General features: G+C 37.8%; 1 protein-coding gene across 18 annotated transcripts in view; it reads right to left on the bottom strand.

Moving 5' to 3' along the window:
* The window catches only part of HDAC9 (histone deacetylase 9), a 459,669-nt gene that overhangs the window by 14,740 nt on the left and 422,269 nt on the right, over positions 1-22,660 (bottom strand). For 17 of the 18 annotated variants that reach the window (XM_038129895.1, XM_038129893.1, XM_038129906.1 and 14 more), the window contains 3 exons: positions 15,163-15,296; positions 6,105-6,189; positions 886-1,039 (listed from right to left, as the gene is read on the bottom strand). In XM_038129895.1, coding sequence (XP_037985823.1) covers positions 886-1,039; positions 6,105-6,189; positions 15,163-15,296 — 373 coding nt within the window. The remainder of the gene's footprint in view (positions 1-885; positions 1,040-6,104; positions 6,190-15,162; positions 15,297-22,660) is intronic. The other variant, XM_038129901.1, reaches the window with a different exon arrangement.

Raw genomic sequence — 22,660 nt, 5'->3', positions numbered from 1 at the left:
TTCATCTTTCCTCCCCCTTCCCCTGTTTTCTATGTATGATGGAACCCAATTAGTTCCACTACATTTTGTGTCTTTCCCTACTGGTGAAGTCCAGGAGTATTTGTCCTTAAAACAAAAAAAAATTGAAAACTCCAAAAACTTCTCCAGTGGCTTTTCTGAATATGGATGACACAATATTCGGTGGCTACTGTGGTTGTTTTTTTTTCACATGTAATTGGCAAAACACACAATAGCATTTACTGCACCATTTTCTTAATTTGCAAGTTGAAAGGAATTTTCATTAATGTAAAAAGCAGATGACAAGCTGGAAAAACCAGCACTCTCATTCTTTGCTGGTGTACCTTCATCTTAGAACATAGAAAATGTTGGCCCTAATCCTGGTCAGGATAGCTTTAAGTTTTATACTGGCACTGCTCACATTTCTTCCAGGGAAGTAACTTCTAATGCTTGTCTAATATCACTCATTAGTGATTTAAGTCCATTGTTGCTAAATTTATCTGACTGTTTGTTGAACGCCTTCCTAGAAAATTAAAAGAGATTTTAAAAGCTTCTAATGAGAAGAATATGGTTGATTACATTTGACCATGTCTATTTACTTCATATGGATATTGCAGTTTTTATGAAGTAGCAAGAATTAGACATGGGAAGAAAACGTGGTTCTTGATATAATCATGAACTTTAGTACAGAAATAGAGATACCAAACCAAAAAAACTGTTAATATCTCTGCTTCCAGTGGCTAAGTGAGAGAACTGAAATCTAGGAATGAAAAATTCCAGGTATTTCAATTAGCAGGCAATTTTGAAACAACCCTTAGTCCTCCTTTCTTCTTCATTTTACTTGGCTGCAGCGAAAGCCTTTTGTCTGTAATAATTTCATGCACTTACCTGCTGCCTTCCTGAGGAATACACTGCTCAACATCCACTGAAAGAGAGGCCATAGCTGATACTGTTTCTGTCTCCTCCCTCTCTTGCTTCTGAGACTCAGCCAGAGCACAATCCACTGGCACAGAGTATGGCTCCACTGACTTCCAGTACTTGCCTAAGGAAAACACACATAATAATTTATGGGAATTTTAGCTAGCATGGTGGTACAAGAACAGTAATCACTTAGTTCAACACTGAGTGATTATAGTTTAAAATCTCTGTGGTGTAAGCAGTACAGTTGAAATTTCAGACTGCAGTGAAGAGGTCTATTTCTGAATCTAAGAATGCCAAGTTGGAAAGTGCTTTCGTTCCAAGAGCTGTGTCACACCCTTCCCCAGAAGGTAATAAACTGGAGGAGTAACACACAAACTAATGAACACAGATTGTCAGGAAGGCTATTGGTTTTATCTACACAAGGTGATGGGAGTTCAGAGCAGGGTTAATAACTAGAAGTTCTGATATGGCACACAGTTGATGCAGAGACAGCAAAATGTAAAAAATGTACATTGTTGTACAAAGTGCTCACACAGCACTGTCTCGAAAAGGAAAGAAGTCAGAAATGCCAGCTCAGACTGAAGTGGTGTTGCCAGAACAATCAGGTTTGTTAGTCCTGGATGTTCTTTCTCTTCCAACCTCAGGGCGTATACTAGAACAATAATTTAGTTAAAACTTTCATATATGAACTGCCTGTTGCTGGAAAGCTGCCAGGTATCATAAGGGATAGAACTTTCTGGTCTGCTACGTAAAAATACAGCAGTGGATTAAAAAAATGAGTATTTTCAGATTTCTGCCTGCTACAGAAGAAGCTCATCAAGCAATGCAAAAAATAATGGCAGGTGACTCATCCTACATATATAAAATGATCTGCTATTAAGAAATAGCAGCACGGCTATTAAGAAACAGTTTGATTATTGGAAACCGCATGAATAAGTACGAATTTACGTACATATTTCTTAACAGTCCAGTAAAACACTGAGCACTCACTAATTGCCAGGTGGATGACACCTGGGGATTAGGAGCTTTGGGAAGTCTGGGAGCGCTGGACCAGAGCTTACTCAGCGTTTAGCAAGAAGCTTTCAGCAGCTGCTGCAGAGGTTGGATCAGGGTAGTTATCTGAGAATTAGACAGGGTTTCAACAGCTGTGAAAGAGAGGGGATCAAGCAGGGGACCTTTCCAAGGACTAAAAGGAGGATTTTGGCAGCTGGGCAGCAGGCTGAGCTGAGGTGCTTATCCAGGGGGTAGCTGGAGGCTTTGACAGCTGGGAGGCCAGGCCAGCAGTGGTGCTGCCTGTGCTGCAGAAAGGCTGCTGAAAACTCCCTCCTCGGTAACACAGCTCTCAACACAGTTTCAGGCTTTTGGAAGGATGAACTTTTCCCTCCAGTGAGAAAGCAGCTGTCAATAAAGTCTGAAAATGTCTTTATTCAAAAACATCATTGCAAGATGAAAGCCCAAGTCAATCTTCAAGAACAACAAGTGAGCATGGCCAGAGTGTTTCTTTGAACTCTAATAGTGTGCACGTTTGAGTAGTTAGCAGAATCTTTAAATAACAGGGACCTTCTGGGGATAAAATGTAAAGTGTATTAAGTATCCTACAAAGTTGAGATTAAGTGTTAGGAGGTTGGCTTTGCTCCAAAAACATGAAAGACAGAGCTAAAAAGTTATGTACATAACAGTAGGCTCAATGATTGGAGCCTGGCAAATTTTATAAAAACAAGACAAAAATATTCTCTATTATTACTGTGCTCAGAGACCATATTCACTATTCATTAAAAAATACACTAAAAACAAACAAAAATGTTATATGAGCATTTCACAGTGTTCTCACAGATCCTATGTACAAAACTCAGTCTTTGCAATATACACCCAATTCAAACCCTATAATTTATGAGCTAAATGTTCACAGAGTGGGTGGGGCTTTTGTTGCAGAAACAGATGTGCAAGAAAATCAAATCTGTTGGCATGGGAATAATACCCCCTCTTGCCTATAAAAGAAATGAACCCATGTTCACTGCTGGAGTTTTCAAGGGCTTTTATTCATAAAATAAAATATTAGTACCCAGCTACCACTGTGTTGCTCTCCTGCAGCAACAATAAAACAGCATCAGTGAGGATTGCTACATCACATTCGTTCATTCACGCACAGGCTTGCACACCAGCTGCCCCCTGAATACTGACTTTCTTGTAACATTAAAACTCAGGGCCAATTCAAGCATATTAGTGAGCTCTCTGCACCCATTTAACTGCCCTTCACTCCCAAGGGATTGGTGGTGTTCTTTGTTTCCGCACATTGAGAGCTGTGTTATGAGAGGGGCTTCAGCAAGAGAGGGAGCAGAGTCAGGCCAGGAGGCAGGTGGCAGCCCATATACTGCAGTGGAGGGTCCTGGAGAAAGGAACTACCTGGCAGGGTGTTTGTGGTTTTTGGGGGAAAATGTTTAAGCAGTCACAATTAGAAATAGCATCCAGGTAGCAGCAGGTACCTCAAGAAAAGAGGGCTCTGTGATGCTTGTGAAAAAGCAATAATAGGGTTTTCCTTAAAATCAGAAAATTGTACTTTACAAATACCTTGGGTAAGCAGAAGAGCTTTGCAAGCTTCTTTTAATCCAGGACAACATTTATTTGCTGCACACAAAACATACATGACTTGAATGTGTGTTCAGCCAAAAGATTTACAGGCAAAGAGTTATGGAATGGGGAGCCAATCACAGCACACAGCTGCCAAGGAGCTTTGTTAGGAGGTATGCTGTGGATTGACAATCAAAAGAAGTCAAAAAGTATTGGCCTCAAACCACTCCAATCTCTGAAAATGCCATTTCTACTGTGCTCTATTGGAATGTGAAATTTTACCAGTGCCATTACATTCATTGAGAAGAACTTGGTGGAGCTCAAGGGAAAGAATGAAGCATACTGCTGGTTTCATTCATACAAAACTTGAGCAATCATGGATTGCAAGAAAAAAAACAATCAAGCCAAAACAGTCTTCTAGGTATGCTTTGGCTTTCAGCATGAAAATGTGCTTAAGCCTCCCTTAAAGATTTGTTTGAGCACTAACTCATTAATAAATTGGAAATAATGAAAGGGAATGTTTCTGTCCCTCCTACAGGCATTTGTAATAGCCTTTCAAAGATTTAGATATGCTGTACCATGGCTTGCTTGAAAAACAATGTTTGGGGATGGAATTGAACAGGATTGTTTAGAAACAGCTCGTTACATGCATGTGGGAACTACTAATTCCAAATTTGTTACATTTTCAAAGGAGTTTTGTCAATAAAAAATTGTCAATACAAAGCATTTATAGAAATTCTATTCTAGTTAGGAAAAAAAAGTTGTCTCTTAGTTTCTAAGTATTGTAGCTTGAAGGTTTTGCAAAAAAACCCAAAAAACCACACACAGAAGGGGCTTATTTGGTACAAAATGTTGCTAATATTCATTATGAAAGTTGGATCACAGAAATCCAAACCCAATATCTAAAGGCAATGCCATGATCCAAACAAACCAAGCTTTCTCAGTACCTCTTGAGGCGCTACTCAACAGCCTAATGCTCTCCAGCCTGCCTAACTCTCTAAAATATTGAACAGGTACTTGCTTCTCTTAGATCTAAATATGCATCACAAAGCTGCACTGAACTTCCTCAGGGCTCCTTTCTGTCATCCATTCTAATACTTGGTCTCTCTCCAGACAAAATGAGGTAAATATAACTTTTTAGGTAGTTGCAAGAAAAGGCAGAATGCTATATTCAAGTAAGTCTAAACCCTGAGTAGCCCATCTAAACTTTCAGAACAGTCCACTGGACTGCATGACTGTACCAGTTCAGCTGAAACCTAATTGTGTTAAAATTGAGTCATTCTGCAGAGCTCTGGACTATGTTCTCAGATTTACACTGTATATTTCTTCCTAAATCCACAACTTCTCTCTCAACAGCCATAATTCGTGTGTATTCATACTCTTCTGTTTGTCTGTTTCTCAATTCACCCTTTTTTGGTTTCAGATCCATTTTCCATTACATACATGTTTTATTTCAAACAGAATTGCTTCTCTTTTCCTCGTGTTCTGGTCTGTGTGTAGCATTCTGCCCTTATTATCATTTGCAAATCTGTTCTGTCTTGCACAGTACATGAATCTCCTTAACCTGCTGACTCCTTCCAGATCATGAACAGATTATTAACAGGGAATTTTAACTCATGAGCTACCCAGGGACATAGCACAAGGGACTTATTGGAGTATATTATATACAGCTGACTTAATTAGAGCTTTTCCATATCTAGGTGTCTACTGGATATGCATGATGAATCATATACCTACCATGAATTTTCTTTGTCACCTTGCAACTAAAATCAGATGGAGAAGTGCTGCATGAAGAGTGAATTTGGCATGGTGTTCCTTTTAAAAACTGCATTTACTTTACGTAGATGAATCCCAACCACTTGTGGTTCATCTCAAATGAAGGAAAACATTTGTTATTCATTTGTTATTCCTAAGCAGCCAGCAAACAGTAGAAGTCAGGAAGCTCCCACTGGCTCAGTAAAATGGCAGAGACAAGAAGATTAGAGAATTTAAAGGATGTGTGCTCAGTTGGACTAAAGCAATTGATGGCATAAAGTTCTTCAGTGAGCAAAGCCCTAAAGCATCTGGGTAGTTAAGGGTTGGGGTCAAAGCCCACAACTCAAGCAATAATGTACCCTCTGTCTCAGAAACAATAAAATAATGTATTTTTTAGCACTGTTCCATAGATCAGTGCCCAGTTGGAGCTTTTTAGCTTCATGTCAAGCTCATGTGAATCTCCAAGTAAGTACCTTGCAAAGGGCTGCAAAAACAGAATCTGAAAAACTACTTGTTAGAGCTCTAATTTACCTGTCTGTTCCTGTCCCTCACAGACAAACATCTATTTCATCCAAGCTGCTCTGGAATGAAAAAGTTTTGGAATATTCAGGAATCAGAAACATTTAAACAATTTTAGTGGGTTACTTTTTCAAGGCTAAATATGTGGCAGAAACAAAGAGATGTTGAAGAAATAAAAATAAAAGCATATATATGTGAATATAAATATTAGACACAGCATGTCAATTTATAAATAAAACGTTTTCCCACTCATTTCTCTGAAACAGTAATGTCTATGACATTAATTAATAATAAATAAATAACCCCAAGCCCACTAACCCACCAATTCAAACTGAGAAACATACTTTGAATTTCAGTGGTCTTTTTTAAAGAAGCTATTGCATTCATATTGGGGATTTGGTGCACAATATCTTCCGGGAGAGGCTCCAGCTGAAAGAACAGAATAGAATAATATAAATATTTAATAAGCCACAGGGACATAAAACAAACTGAAATGATCTAATCCTCAGGAAAAGCTCAACCCAAGAACTGGTTAATATGTTGCTGGTATCAGTTCTAAATGTATAGTCATGATTTTGTTTTCTGTTTTCCAGCCATGTAATTGAATTCCAAGGGGCTTTTCTATTGGCTGCAAGACTAATCTATGGAGTCTCTGAAGCAGGTGCATGTCTGTGTATTATTCATTAAAAAATGCTAGTTATTTGTGTAATTTTTGTAGGTTCCTCACAAACCAAATTCCACTGCGTCTGTATACGCAGCTGGGCACTCCAAACAAAACCTTGCTGAAGCCACACTGGAACCAAAGTGTGCACTCTATTATCTTTATTTTTCTGGTGTTATTTCATGTAACCATCTTTCACATTTTAAGGTTTATAAGGGAAAACCATAAAACACAGCTGCTTTTACTAGCTTAACATTAATTTCAAATAAAATAGTAAATAAAAAATGGTCATGCAGATGAGAAGTAAATTTCCCTAAGTAAGTTTTTTTACAGAATCAGCTGCATTTTATTCATTAAATGCATTTAATTTCCTAGTTTTATTTGTATATTCTTTGAGTGGGACTGCACTAGCAGAAAGAAGTGCTCAGTTGCTGCACAGTTATTTTTGCCCTGCAGTGGACAAATATAAAAAATAAACTGTATTTTGAATGTCACCCACATCTGCTTTTTTGTCCACCCTCCACACATTTTCTCCTAGGAAAAAAGTAAAAAATGTTTGGGCTAAATGCTTCTCCCTGCACTGTAATAACTATATTCTCCTTGAACTATGCTAGGAGTCATGAAACTCTTCTGCTTCCCCACATAAACTGCCATGGCTGGGTGTGCAGGCTTGCATCCTGAGGAGTTGCAACTGTGCCGAGGTGGACAATAAAGAGCAGTATCAACACCAATCTCTCCTCTCTAAAGCTAAGGAAGTTCAGCCACCGTTGACAGGAGACATCTGTACTGCAGACAAAACTCCTTTCTTAAGTGTGCCTGGGTCTATTTTAAACTAGGTCAAGTGAAGCCCACCCAAGGAGCTTCCTTTGCAAAGTTAATAGTTCAGTAGCCATCATATACTGTCCTCCAGGTTGCTACCACTGCATCGCTACTCACCAGCTAGATAAAATCAACTTTGATCCAAGCACACACAGTGGGAAGTAACTGCAGTGTGGATACTCCCTCAGTGGCGCTATTTTAAGCAAGCTCAGCTACAAATCCCAAAACTTCTGGGATCCTGCCACTACAATCAGCAGTGAATGCCTGTCAGCAATAAAGACATTGCAAATATCACCAGTCCTTTGGTGTCTTGGTAACTATAATGAATAGGGCTGTTCATGTCATTATTTCCTTAGAAGCCCATATGGGATTGCAGCTGGAAGATTTTCTTCTGGCTAGAAACAATAGCACTATGTTTTGTTTTCACAAAACATAAATCAGTCCATTCTGCTCAGTGATCAAGCTTGCAGAGAAGTGCTGGTTGGACCTGACTGGGTCCCAGCGCTACTTGGTTAAAAAAGTGCAAAGAAAGATTGTTCCTATCTAGTATGTATCATGGATTAGCACAAAGACAGCAATTACGATACAAATAACATTTCAGATACTTCTGCAATCCTTGAACCGTATCTACTTTATCATCTTCATAGGTGTCTCTATTTGGTAACTCTTTCAGGTGCCTGGGGGAAACTGCGTGTTTATGAAAATGCCAACCAACAGATCAAGCCTTATGGGTTTTAGAACAATAATACATATAATAATCTTAATAATCCATACCTTGACTTATGCAGATAAATAGCATTTGCTTTATCACTAGTCATTTTCTGTTTAAAGTAATCTATCATTTCGCCAGGAAGAATACAAAACCCTGAAGTTTTCTTTGGTCATACTGGGTGCAGGAGCACGTAAGGGGCAGCAAAAAATAATTTTTTTTCGTCGACTTCCAAATTCCTAAGGCTTTGATGACCAATTCACTTCCCTGAAACAGAGCAAAATAGCTCCAGGCCATAGCAGTAGAAATAATAGTAAAAGGTATGGAATTGCCAGACTGCAATATGTGAGAGCCATATCTTGGTTTGCCCTTTGAGTATAAAATTTTTTAGGTAGACCTTTTGTACTAATTACATGCAGACGCTTTGTACTAATCATTAAGATGGAAACAACTGATGTAGAGACAGAGGAAATTTTCTATTAAAAGGTGGATATTTTGTTGCCCCCCTTAAAGCTGGATTTTTGCAACAGCCAAACCCCAAAGGTTTGATTTACCCTAATATATCAAAACCACCTATTTATTTATCAGTATAAAATTTTTCTTAAAATAAGTAGGCTGCATTTGAATATCTAGACATATCAGATGAATATTTAGAAATGGCAGATGTATTTTTAGAAATCAGAATAAGCTGATGAATCCTTAAAAGAAGGAAAAGGGTAAAACATCCAACACCTATCCCAATCAAAACTCCGTCTGTTAGCACTACTAACAGTTTGTAGATGATGTGAGTATAATGGGCATGTTTGATCATTCCCTTAACTCTTTTTTTTTTTCCCACAGAACTTTTATTTTATATTCCAATCTTGGCTGAGGCAGGCTCCTAAGCCTTTCTATCTCCTCATCTTTAAGTACAGCCCAACAGAGTTTGGACCCTCTTTCATATCAGGGAAATTTTATCAGGCTCCACAAGTGAGTTCATTACATCATATGCCCTGCATATCCCAAAATGAAGTTCCATTAAAAAATCACTGTAGAAATAAAGCCAGTGGGTTATGGCAGCTATTTCTATACTCTTTGAAATGAGACTGCCTGCATTCAAAAGGAGGATTATGTTGGCAGTTGTCCACATACATACAACTGTATAGACACAGAGGTGTCCCTGGAAAATATCAGCAGTTGGACTCAATACTGAACAAAAGAAATGACTCTACACCTGGCATATATGGCATCCTCACCTTCCCTCCTACACTTACTGGCATTCAGATCATGAAGGCTATTAAATCTGGAGGCTAACAGAAAAGAAGCTGAAAAGAGTACTGGAAATACACCATCAGGAAAGAAATCTTTCAGAGAAGAACAGCTGAAGTGTGCAGAAATAACCAAACCACTGGAGAGACAGTTTGGACCAGACAAAAAGGGTCACATTTTCAAAGCTTTTACATGGCTGAATCAGGCTTTTGTGTCCAAAGCAGAAGATTAATGTAGAAACTGAGTCCACTAATCATTTTCAAAATAGGAAAAACAATGTAAATGGGCAAAAAAAAATCACTTGGTATGCCAAAATTTGCCAGAGGCATATCAACAAATGTTTGAAGAAGGAATTAATGATGGAAATTTTATGTGCCCAGAAAGGGATCTGAATTGATCCTTGGGAACGTGGTGAGAATCTGAAACTACAGCAGACTGTATTGAGCTGAAAATTCTAGAAATAGCTGTGTTGTCTTTAGCACTGTCATGTTTTAAAGTACCAAGATTAGCTTCACTGAAGAATGTTGCGGAGTGCAGTTAGAGATTACTGACAAGTGAGGCAAGTGTAAGCAGAAGGCAAGGAGCATAGAGAGCCTGCCAGAAGCAGAGGAAGGGGAGTAGGCAGGCAGGCTCCTCAGGGATGCCAGGACTGCAAGGGGAAGAATCACAAGCCCCCTTTCTTGGTTACACTATGTAAAAAACCTATCAGCATAAAGACTGAGCTTTGTGGCTCTTAATGCTGCCTATGATTACAGAAGAGCAAGTTCGAAGATCTCATAATATATGTTCTTATATTAGCAATTTTCTCAGAGCTTCTGCACTCTGTGTTTACATATAAGAACTTCAGGCAGGTATTTTTGTGATCCAGGGTTACAATGCAGTAAATAAACAAATCAGATTTCATCAGGGAATAAACTCAAAGACACAAAGGGTCATTAGGTCATTAGCACTTGTCAGTCCTTGAAAACCAAGTGATACCTTAGAATTATGTAACTTTGGAATCAGAATATTCTCTGTTTCTTTGGCCAAACTACTTCCTGAGAAGCACTGCTCATCTTGGGAACTTTGATGTCACCATGCTGACCTCTGGCACACACATTGCTCCAGTTTCCTATCCCAACCAGACGACTGTTTCTAGACTCTGGGTTTATGCAAGCAGCAGTTGACAGATGTTTTAGAGTCTGTGTTAATTTTTTTTCTAGCATTAGAGTCAGATTAACAATGAGGATGTGAGATTGTGAGCAAGTTTACCATGCAATTTAAAATTGATCCAAGGCCATATTCACTCCTATGAATATTTTCGTTTTTGAGACAAAAATGCTTACCTGTTCTGGTAAATGTCCCCTTGGATATCCTCTTGGCAGAGCTCACTGCCTAGCTGGCAAGCAGCCCCAGAATGACACTGAATTCCACAAAGGAGAAAATGCCAACTTTTCACCATCAGCAGGAAAGCTGCAGAGCACAAGCTTTCCACTTAAATTACCATCCCCTCCTAAATGCCAGCTCAACAGATTGCAAGAAAGAAGCACATACTTCACACTCTGCAAGAAAATTGTCCGGTGTAAGTTTTCAAGCATGCTTGGGAGCCAACCAATCACAATGTTTCATCAAATTCTGCTTCAGACTGAAATTCAAGCCAGAAGAATATTTACTAGAAGATGTTAAATTTAGTCACTTAAAAATGTTTTCACACTTGGGGCCAAATTCAGCCTTGGCCGCCGGAGTCAATGAGAACAGACGTGCATCTTCTCTGCGCCTTTGTTGCAGGGTCCTGCTGGGCAGAGGCGCTGTGGACTGCACTTCTCTGCTTCCTCTGTGCAAAGAAGAGCATGACCCCATCTGTGACTAATTATCACTTGTTACAGACCACAGAAAACTGCTGTGCCACGGGGAGCTAATAGATGCTGCCCAAACCTGTAGGCAGATCAGAGGGACCATGATGTTAGACTGACTTCTGTGTCCTGTGGAGATATCACACCTGGCTGCTTTAAAAGGGATGGGATGAAGGAAGAGCTAAATCCTTAGGTTTTGATTCAGAGTTTTATGCTTGAAAGAATACTTCCCTACTCTTTCTGGCTGCAGAAAAACCCCTATATGAATGCAGTTATGTTGGAAATAAAATGTAAGATTTAGCATACTGGACTCAAGGAAAGCCCATGCCCAAGGATTTCTTAAATCCAAGTAGTGCATCTTTAAAAATAATGTGGAGGAAAGAAAGCAGAACATGTACCCTTACATGTCTAGAGCAGCATTAATCACCACCACCAGGAGCCAAAAGTCACAGCAGAGCTCTTTATTGTACCAAAGCTAGGATGGGCAAAATAGGGTGGAATTTCCATACTCCACAATGAAGATTTTGGGGGAAAATCTCAATATTCAACCAAATTTTCCACAGACTTCTTGGATTAAAATATAAATCTTAATATTCAGTGGCTTTCTTAATTAAAGTAATATGTTTATTTATATACACTTTAAAATGAGGTTTAAATCTATATAAAAATGTGTGAAAAACTGTAGAATCTGTTAAAGAGTGTCACAGTAAGTGAAAGAATTTCATTTTCAGCATGTATATCATAATCTCAAAAAGGCTTAAAAGCAATGATTCTTTTGGAATTATCTGAATCCATCTTTTCCTTTGTTTTGACAGATGCTCCTTTAATGGACCAATTCTCAAATCATGTTGAGAAAATTCGGAGATATTTTAAGGCAACTGATGGTCATCTTTCCTTTTCACCTTCCAGAAGATTTTCCATGTTTACATTTTGGATTTCAAGGGAACCCAGCTGCTTAATCTTTTCTCACCTCTTAGAAAGATTTCCTTCCAAGGAGATAACCTACAGTGCTTCTAATTAGGTCTGCAAATGGTCAAATGGATTTTTCGCAAAGTGACATAGAAACACTCTGCTTGTAAACAGAAGCATGGAGAGGAAAACCTAAGACATCAAAATGTTTTAAAAGTAATTTTACATGTAAACTTCCTAATCAAAAATTAATCTTTATGAAGTTTATCCTTAATTCTATGATTTCCTTTTTAGTTTGTTTATTATTTAAGAAGGTATTTACAAACCAAACCAAACTGAGCCATTTCAGATACCATAGGGCATCTTGCCTTCTTTCCAATTGTTGTAAGAAAGGGTATGGAAAAAAAAAGTCTCCTAAAAATTCTCTATTACTTATACCAGTCCTTCCATGCTCAAATTATTTAAAGATTAATTTGATAGAGAACTATTTTTCTAGTGTCTTCACTCACTTTTTTCTAAGAGAAGAGTAAGAAATTATCTTACTTAACAAATCACTAAGATATAAGCTGTGTATAAATAAAAATATATCTATTTTGGATGTCAACCTGTTTTCCTTCTTGCTTCTCAGAGAGAACCTAAGAAAAGAAAGCATTTTGCACTTATAAATTTAATGCTACCTCTTAGGTAACATGTCAGACCAGCATTCCCTGAAAGTTGAAAACTGTAAGTTGTGGCTAGTTTTAGAATTTTTTAAAAAAAGTGTTATTCTGTTGGTAATAGGACACATGAAGCAGTGAATTTCTGTATTGAAAAGTCCTGGCCAAAAACAACAAGAGAAAAGAAAAAGTTTTCAAAAAGCTCTACAAAATGTTTATGAATTCTAATCCTCAGCACATGAATAAATACATCTGACAAACTGCAGGGTACCTCACAAAGGCCTTTCCCAACCTTTCTAATTTGAGTTCAAATACATGTGTAGTGTTTTGAACTGAAGTTAATCTTGCCAGTGTTTTCAAGCTAGGGGTGCAGCATATACCATTATTTTTAAAAGCAAAAGGCAGATAATAAGTTATAATTATCCTATTAATCACCTGTAAATAATTGCATTCAGGGAAGAATGCATCTTTAAATTATAGTAATTGGTTGTTTAAAGAAAAAAAATTCCTTTCTTGGTAGAACACGGTTGGAGTTTTCTGTGCAAGTTCATGAATAGTATGCTGAAATCAAGCAGTGTATGTATATGCTGTGGGCCACGTGGTGCACATGCCATAAATCTATTTCTAACTGTTAACTAGGTATCAGACTTTCTCATTAGTGTCTGATCCTTGGCAATACCTTTACTTATTCATTTTAGCAGATGCTGGGATCTTGTGGCACTCTTGGTAGCGACATCCTCTCTGGAGTACTTTTCTTCACAGCCATAGCATATTTTGTCTTTGAAATTCTGCTGCACCAAACCACTTGTTCCATGTCCCAGAAGATAATGTTCTTAGCAAAAGGACATGAGAAAAATGCTTATTGCCTGAGATGTTTCAAGTTATTAAGGACTATGTTCCTTTACAAACGAATTAAAAATGACTGCATGTGGGTTTTTGTATTCATTCTCATTCAGTGATAGCAGAAATAGTAGTTGGGTTTGATGCAGTGGTAAAACAAAATAAGGCAGTTTCCATAAATGGGTAGCACCACCAAATGGTCATATCTGGATAGAAGGGCCCAGGCACCTACACAGAGGAGGGTACATCACACCATCAGCATAGAACCATTCACATTAGTCCCTCAAGGGTGAAAACTTCAGGGATGGGTTTAGAAATGCTATGAAAAGCCATTGATGTTGTTACTATCACAGGGAAGATGACAACAGAAATATCAAAGAGAGTGCCCTGGAATGGCAGCTGATCAGGAAGGCAAGGCTGCATTAATAAGATTTTCAAATGCCTCAAGCTGGGTTATGTAATTCATATTTCAGTATCTAAATAAAAGAACTAACACTGAGCTGAGCAGCTTTTTTAGCAGCATATACCACCATACTGGAAAACTTTCCTTATGGATTTTGTCAAAGGTGACAGTAGATAAAACCCATTGAAACCTTTCTCTTTTTTTTTCTTTTTCTGGTGTCTGTTTAACATTTCTGAGAATATTTTTGAAAAAGCTAACACTTTATTCATAGTATGTATAATGTAAAAAATTAATAAGTATTGTTGATGTGTCATGAAGATGAAAAGCAAAGGTTTAAAAGAACACTTAGAAAATTCTTCTACCCAACATCCATCAGAAGACACATTACTTCACCTTATTCACATAGGTAGGAAGACTTGAAGTGGAAGGGAACTGGCAGACTAGCCTGCAATTTGGCACTAATACATTTGATTGGAGAGATGATATAGCTATTAAGACTTCCCCTGAGGGGAAAACAAAGTGGCACACTCCACTTTATAACAAGATCTTGCAGAATTCACGATTTATGGTAAAGGCTTTTGTCCCTTCATAAATTATTTTGGCTGCACCTTCAGCAATTCTTTTTCCTTCTCACTGTATTGATAGAATAAAAGATATTTTTTAATGGACAGCAGAAATATTTTTGCTAGTAGGAATCCTTATTTTGCATTTGTATACATAAATAGCACATACTCATAGTTACTAAGTCTTATAGCCTCCTCTCAAAAGTTAACATATACAGTGTTTGATAACTCTTGGAAACTCTATTTTGAGTGCATACAGATCAACCTGAATCTTCATTTATAATTTTTATTTTAATCTTGTACACATTTTTATTAATGTTTCGGAAGTGAAGTGTCAAAATACTGCAAAATATAGGCCTTTGCAATATTCAGTTTCTGAGATTACCAGTTACCTTGAAAAAGCCTTTTTTTTTTTCCATGATAGATGCCTAAAAGATCCTTTCCTAGTAGATGATATGTTCACCAATGACTGCCAGTGATGTCAAGTCTGGTATTCAGCACATCACTAAAAGCAGTTTGGAAGTTTTAAATATTACTCAGAACTGGAAATAATTTAGGCATTAACTAAAGAATTTGTATAATCACCTAATTTAGAGGTATTTATGCAACCAGGCCTGTTCATTTCTAAGACATATTCAAATTCCATGGTTTTTCTACCAAACAAAAAAAAAGTACTGACACTATTATTACTAAAGAATACCAAAGATAGCAGCTTCAGCAAACTTTGCTCATTCTCTCCACCTGCTGTGATTTATGTTTTACCTCATTTCCTAGGAGGGCATTTATACAGGCTTCAGAGGCATCACAGATGGCGGTAAGGTCATGTCCTCCCTCCAGTGCCAGCACCACGCGGCCGTCCGCCAACTTCAGCAATTGCTTGGTTAGGTGACCAAAACCTGGTATTCAAATACAGAAGTGCAAATCATTAAAGCAGAACAGGCACTGCAGGCATGTTTCACATCTGCTGCATGAGAATACGGAAGGCTCTGGAATACTGTACAAGCAGCATAGGATATACTTAGTCCAGGATCCTGTTCCTGACCATGGCCCTCACCAGATGATTTGGAGTTAGTAGATGGAATTTTTTATGAGGCACATGTGAGATAATATCCGTCATGCTGATCCCTCATTGCTGGAGATTAGCTGAAACACAAAGGTGTCTCTCTTCTTACCTTTGTTAACCATTATCACCTCGGATTCTCTTCCTATTTGCATATCAGTGTGATATATAGCCATGTTATTTAGAGAGATTTGACATAACCCTGGTCACTTATGGCACCAACATGACAAATAATATTTGTAGTTAAACTACGGTGCTATAATTAAAAATAATTGTGCTTTCCAAATGGGATGATGAAGGGGTTTTTTTATTTAAAAATTACTTCTTCCTTTGTATTTGAGGTTTGTGAATTATATAAAATCATGGACTGAGAGACAGTGGAAACATATGTTACCTCTTAGCTCCATCTTGAAGCGTTTTTAGAAGCAGCAGTAACAACTTTAATTCAGGGTTTTGGAATAAGTCGAAACTGTCTAGAACTTCGTAGCTATCTCTACCAGTATCGCTCACTCCTGACCAACAGCACTCTAAGAAACTCTGCACCATAGCCAAAAATGATGGTACTCCATTTTCTGTGGTGATCTGTAACTACACAGACATTACCGCAAAGTTTTCATCTGTGATTCAAGTAAAGTTAATTTATTACATTTTTAATGACAAGAAAAATTGCATGAAATATGTCAATTTGGAGTGAAGATTTTTGGAAAAAATTTTGCAGCAGTTTCCCAGGACAGCTATTGTTTTTGTTTAATCTCTTTCAAGTAAGAAATGATGAATTTGAAACTATTGGCGTTAAATAAACATCACATCTTGTTCTGAACTTTTCCACTTGATCTGTACTAGTTGCTCCATTGATGATCATCACTACTCATTCCAGTGCATTTAATTTCCTTAAATAAAGCATCAGAAGGTACCTGCTAAACCCTGGAGTTCTATAAAGACAGGAAAATCAACATCTTTTTACCGTGTTCCAGTGAAGAAGACCACCAAAAATTAAAACTGTGAATATTACAAGCATATTTTCCAGAGAAATTTTCCAAACTCACCTTTCATTCTGTTTTCATCTCGGGATGTAAAATGGACATTTTTGTTAAGCACATGTCTAACTGTTTTTAGAATACGAACTTTAACTATATCAAATCTGGATTAGCTGTACAGACATAAAAACCCCAAAACAAAAAAAAATCCTCTACTTGCCACTCAACATATAGATGATCATAGAAACACTTGAGGTGAAATACTGTTTCCTTGAACCACTGCCCAATCTTCTGTACCCTAAAAGGACCACAGTTTTGATACTAGCAAAGTAACTACACCGTGTTCCAATTACATAAAGGGCTGAATAACAAATAAAACCTTAAACTCCCATTTAAACTCAGCCTTCTCTCCTGAAAAAAAAAAACACCCCCCCAAAAAAAAACCTCCACAACTCCCCCCCGCCAGCCCCACAAAAGACCAATTTTAGACAAGGATAATAAAAGTGAAGGAAGGAGTGGAATGAGGGTAACCTTTGATCTTTAGCCAATTTCTGCTGTCTTTTACCTACAGAAGTTATTTCTGTCTGCATGTTACACATGAGATCTTTAGATCCATAAGAAGAGAGTGCCAACAGTGTAAAGTGAGTCAAATATAGAACATTTACAGGAAATGAAGAAGAATGAACAGGCACAGGCTCCCCACATCTATAATTCACCCTTGGAGTGTGTTAGGAATCCAACAGCACTTTTAAGATGACGTTATCCTTTGTGTTACACAGAATCTGTGAAGGGAAAGCTCTACCATGTTTCCCCTGCACATCGAAGAATTTTCTATTACTGCAAATATTGCTATCTCCACATCGTAATCTTCTGAGGTTTGTAGGGCAATAAATGTAAAGACTTGCTATGCCTTTTTTTCATTTAGACAACCATACATAATATAACCCACCATCATTGTTACAATATTAGTTTGTCTGCCTGGTTTCCTGATGATTTTCCTAGTATCAATGCTATAAAAGTCAGCCCTGACTGAATCAGGATACAATGAGCTACACAGAAAGCATCTTTCCAAACAGAGATCATGGTAACAGGATAAACTGTTTCAACCCAAATTAACTTTTTTTCAGTATAACTGCCATGAGAAAGTAAAGGTGACTTGCTACAAAGTGAAGAAATAACTTTAGTCCACAGTATCAACATCGCCAGTGACTGAATGAGTTATGGAAATTCTTAACAAAGAAACTTGGATCCCGTGTCACTGCAGCAACCTAGGAAAGATGTTAGCTCCTCAAGGAAATCCCCTGGAGTGCAGAAGTAAGAAAATGGAAAGAAAGGAATCCCAGTGAAGTAATAGTTTTAAGATGGGCTGTAGTTCATGCCAAATAATTAATGAAAACAAGAAGAAAATAGTAACAAGCACCATTAAAAGAATCCGTCATCTCCCCTGATATAAGGAGATCACGCACTGGCCAACTTAAGGTGAGAAAGGAATCAGACCAGTATTTTGAATCCTGGGCCTTCCAACTCACATGAATATTTAGAAATCAGCAGCAGTTCTTGGCCCTTCTACTGTACCTGCTGAAATCTTCTTGTTAATATGCTCAGTGATTTTGCATTTCAGAGAAGTGTGCATTTTTTAAAATTAGGCTCATGCAGTGTGCCTGGAAATTGTGAGAATGGTTTTGTGCCAACTCTTATGTTCATAATTTCTGTAATTTAAACATTAAAAGTTTCATCAACAGATCCAACATTTGGGTATCCTGGGTAGAACTTGCAAATGCATTTAATATTCATTTGCTATCATCCTAATAAATATTATTATTAACCTCTGATTTCCACAAGAAACTAAACACTAATTCCTACTCACCAGGTTTTTATACTTCACAAAAAAAAAAAAAAAAAGAGGTGTACAATGTACATCCAAGCAGAAAAGACTAGATTAAGACTGTAACCATTATAAACCATGCTATGCATTGGAGAGATAATCTGTATATGAGCTGTTATTTGCCAATCTTTTAAGTAAAAATACATAATTTCAAACCAAAAACATAACGTGTAATTTTTAATTATACTTTTTCTCCTCCTGCAGTACTATTATTGGAGGAGATGCAATACTCAGACTTTTGTAAGAAATTATTCTAGTGTAGGAAGGTGGAAAGAGAGTAAATTATTATTCTATTAGACTAATGAGCAAGCTGTTAGGCTGTTATTGAAGGACACTGTGTGTTGATCACTTGAATTGCCATCAAAGGAAGTAATTCATCTTTTAGTGAACTGATGCCCCAGTAAGGATCTTGGGGTTTTTTTTCTGCTTGTAACAGACAAGCTCCCCTCACACTCTTTTTAGTTCCGCTAAGCAGCAAGGAATGGCATGGTGAGGTTTCTAAAGCCTCATTTGACCGAAGTCAGTGGAGCAACTGTACTCTACCTGGACTTACTGAAAACCAAAAAACATATATAAAAATCCTATAAAGAGAGAATCCAGAGTTATTTCAGTTTTCTTTTGTTGTTTTTGAGGTGTCCTTCCTCTGATGACCTGAAATAGACAATGGCAAGCAGAAGGCAGGTAAAACCCCTCTTATCCAGGCCAGTTCCCCTCTGACAGGCTCCTTACACAATGCGTGTTGTGTTACATGTGCTTGAAGTAAAGCTAACCAATCAGAGTTCATATGGACAACTTCCCATTTTGCAAAAGAAGCATTTGAGAATGAAGACAACTTGTGAACATTATTCTTTTTGCATCCTTTCCTCAGCAGACAGGGAAAGGAGCCACATGGATGGGGTGAGCTCCCAGCCAGCACCACAGCACTCCTTGTTTGCATAAACAGTCATATATGCAATTCAATTTGCTTGCCAGCAAATGTGCAAACACCCAGTTAGTGGGGACTAAACCTGCCTCAGCAAAAGAGAGACCCCTTCCCTCTCCCTCACTGTGCATAAGGAGAGCAGATGTCTCCTGTGCAGTCATTTTTGGGTGATGTCAAGCTGAACAAAGCCATGGTGCTGGCCCTTGCTCACTGGAGATGGCTGGTGAAGGAACAAGGACACGTCAACAACCAAAAGGATGGAGAAGCTTTAGAGTTATGGAGAAAGCATCAGCTTTTTCAGCCTCAGCAGTGGGCCCCTGACAGCTCTTTTGGCTTCAGTGTCTTAAAAGCTACAACCCAACCCTAAATTACAGGCAGAACTCTGGTGAGCTCCTCTGGATACTAAGAGCAGCCTGGAGAGGAATACATGCAAAACACAAAACCTCCACAGTCTCTGTCCTGGACCTCCAAGCATGTATTTAACTATTATTTACCATTTAATCATGTCATTACTCTCTAATTTTCTTGACAATGTGTTTTCCTCTCATTAAAACTGTTGCAGTGGTCGCTGCCAAAATTCTACCCACCAGTGTTCCGTGCTCCTTCCCTGTGGCTCCTTCGTGACTATTTGATTAATTTTCATTGATATTTTTCCAACAATAGCATCTAAAATTAACTGGGTCAGTTTTTACATAACTTCCTGAGTCACCAGGCTACGTGTCCTAAATAAATATGTCCATACAGGAGTCAAATGATAATTCACCCTTACAGCACTAGCAGGGGCTGGGATATTTTACAAAGTTTGTGTTCTATGATAAGAGAACATATTTTATTCTCAGCTCTTAATTCAAGACCTTTTCTTCAATCAAAACCTCATTTGGATGAAGTCAGAGACTTGACTCAGTTGGCAAGACATGGCCTTGAGTGAGGGGGAAAAGGAGATTCTAATGGCAAATACATTCTTATGAAAAACATTTTCCAAATGGCTGAAATTACAAATGTTAGCGTTGAGGTACCTGAATTTAAATGGTACATTTGGCCCCCAGGCATTAGCTGCTGATTTCTTGCTTTTAATACAGGAGAAGGAAGCTCAGTAACACTTCAAATTACATGTCTCAAGCAGGCATTTAATTTATATTAAATTAGACAGTAATTGTATGTTAAATAAATACCAATAGTCTCAGGAACACATTTTTATGGAATAACAATTTATGTAATAGATGTTTTTATTGCATGCCTGTTAGGTCTACAGTAATATGTTTTTCTTAATTAGCTGCTCTTTAACTGTTACACAGAACATAACTTACTAAATCTCAATATGTATTCAAGGATACATAGGATACCTCTTTGGAAGTCAAATACTGCCAGCCTGTCTTGCTAAAGAAAGAGGTGACCTTGCAATGCTCAGTAAGACGGTATTTTCAACTCACTTGAGATATGGATGTATCCAAGTGAGCCATACAGTCCACAGCATTTGCTTAGTCCTTCATGAGGGAGGAACTTTTATACCTTCACCAAACAAGGTAGCACTGACCACCAGGCAAAATGTTTCTTAGAGAAAACATATGGAGGAAGAACACCCCCCAAACTTTTCTCCCTATTAATTAATGGTAAAAATAAAAGGATGGTGTTTCTTTTGTAACTTGCATTATCAAGTTTTAGGGATTCTGCAGCCTCCAGGAAAGGTTATGGTAATGTACAAAATAATTGTGAAGCTTTTAGAACTGTTAAAGCGCTGTTATGTGGATTCAGAGGGAAAATATTCAACCACAGATTTCAGCTGCCAAAGTCAAAGCAGGGACCTTTGGATATTCCCAAAACAGGCTGGATGTTTTTTAGCCCTGTTCTTACTAGCTTTTTGCTCTGTGCCTACCTTTCTTCTCCGTCTTTCTACATTTCCTTAATGTCTGCCCCTTCTTATAGCTGGCCCAAGCAATAATTTTTTCACTGTCCTGTTATCCTTCCTCTCTTTTTTTAAATTTTGCTTCCTAATTAGAAAATCCTCTACTAAGTGAAGCCAGACAGGATGCAAGATGATCTGTTCAACAGAGATTTTCCCTGTTTTTTCAAGAACAAGTAGTTGTTCTGCATCAGAAAGCAGAAGCCAGAAGAGGAAAGATGTAGGACTTCATATAGCAAGGTGGTATTTCAGTGTCTTGGATTCAGATCTCCCTGAAAAAGGCTGTTGCTTCATCTGTGAGGTGAGGGGATTCTCCATGGAGTTTGGAGAGCATTGTTTTTTTTTTCTTTTTTCCCAGAGACTAAAAACACTTAAAAAGGATTCTGTGGAGATAGACTAATCAGACTAATAATTATCTGTGAAAATCTGTCCCACATACTGTGAAATCTGCCAAGCTGATAGAGTATGTGGTATTACTGTTATCATAATAACTTCTTCCAAATCTGATCAAGTTGCCTGATTAAACTGATATACAATATATGCATCTGATGTTACAAGTTACAGATGATTATATCTCCACATCTGAGTCTAGACTCAGTAAGGGGTTGGCTAAAAAACAAGACATCTGATAAAAAAAAATAATTCAAAGTATGAGGAATTTGTTTCTAATCCACACTGGAATGAAAATCAGATACTACTATTGACTATCCAAATAAATCAGTAAGCTTGATTAAGTTTGGAGAAGTTTATTATAATGCTACTGCCTATAAAATCAACTTGACAGATTTTTAAAATATGTGGGGCAAAGTTTCTGCTGTTATACATGAATAGCTGAAATGTGGGCACTGAGTTACAACTGAAAACAATCTGATGGGAAGATCTAGCCTTATTTCTTTTTCTAACTGATGAAAAGCCAAGTCAGTTAATGCTGAACTGACCCAGGAGGCTAACACAAAGGATCTGATTTAAACCCCATCACTCAGAAGCTAAAAACTGACTGCCATTTTCTGAAGATGGTCTAATATATTCTGCCAAGAAAATCAACATGGACTAAAGGATCTTTCCAACTTATACAGTTTCTCAGAGTATACAAATTAAGGCTCTCACTTTATTTTCAGTCATTTACTGACCCTACCACATCAACATATCAGATTAAATTAAAAGCTTGTTCCTTAGCCAGTGTTAATCAGCATATACCATTATCTAAAGACGTAGCCTCCAGATGTAGACCATTCATCATTCCAAGGCTAGTGACATGCATACAATAAGCACATCAGGGAGAAGTTCTTGTAGGTGGATAGACTTGAAGTAAACACTCTATTTCCTGACCAATTTGGCAACAAGTTTCCTGGTGAACTCAGTATTAGTATCAGAGGTCTAGTGCCCCTCAGGATTTGGATCACATTGTTTAATAAACATAATTTTATGAAATCAGAAGGGAATAAGGCACTGCATTTCTAAGGGATTACTGTACATCTCATACAGTTATTCACTCTCCCTCTGGCCCTGTGCCTGT

Source organism: Motacilla alba, chromosome 2, assembly GCF_015832195.1.
Source record: "Motacilla alba alba isolate MOTALB_02 chromosome 2, Motacilla_alba_V1.0_pri, whole genome shotgun sequence".
Lineage (NCBI taxonomy): Eukaryota > Metazoa > Chordata > Aves > Passeriformes > Motacillidae > Motacilla > Motacilla alba.
This window is presented reverse-complemented; position numbering and strand designations above follow the sequence as displayed.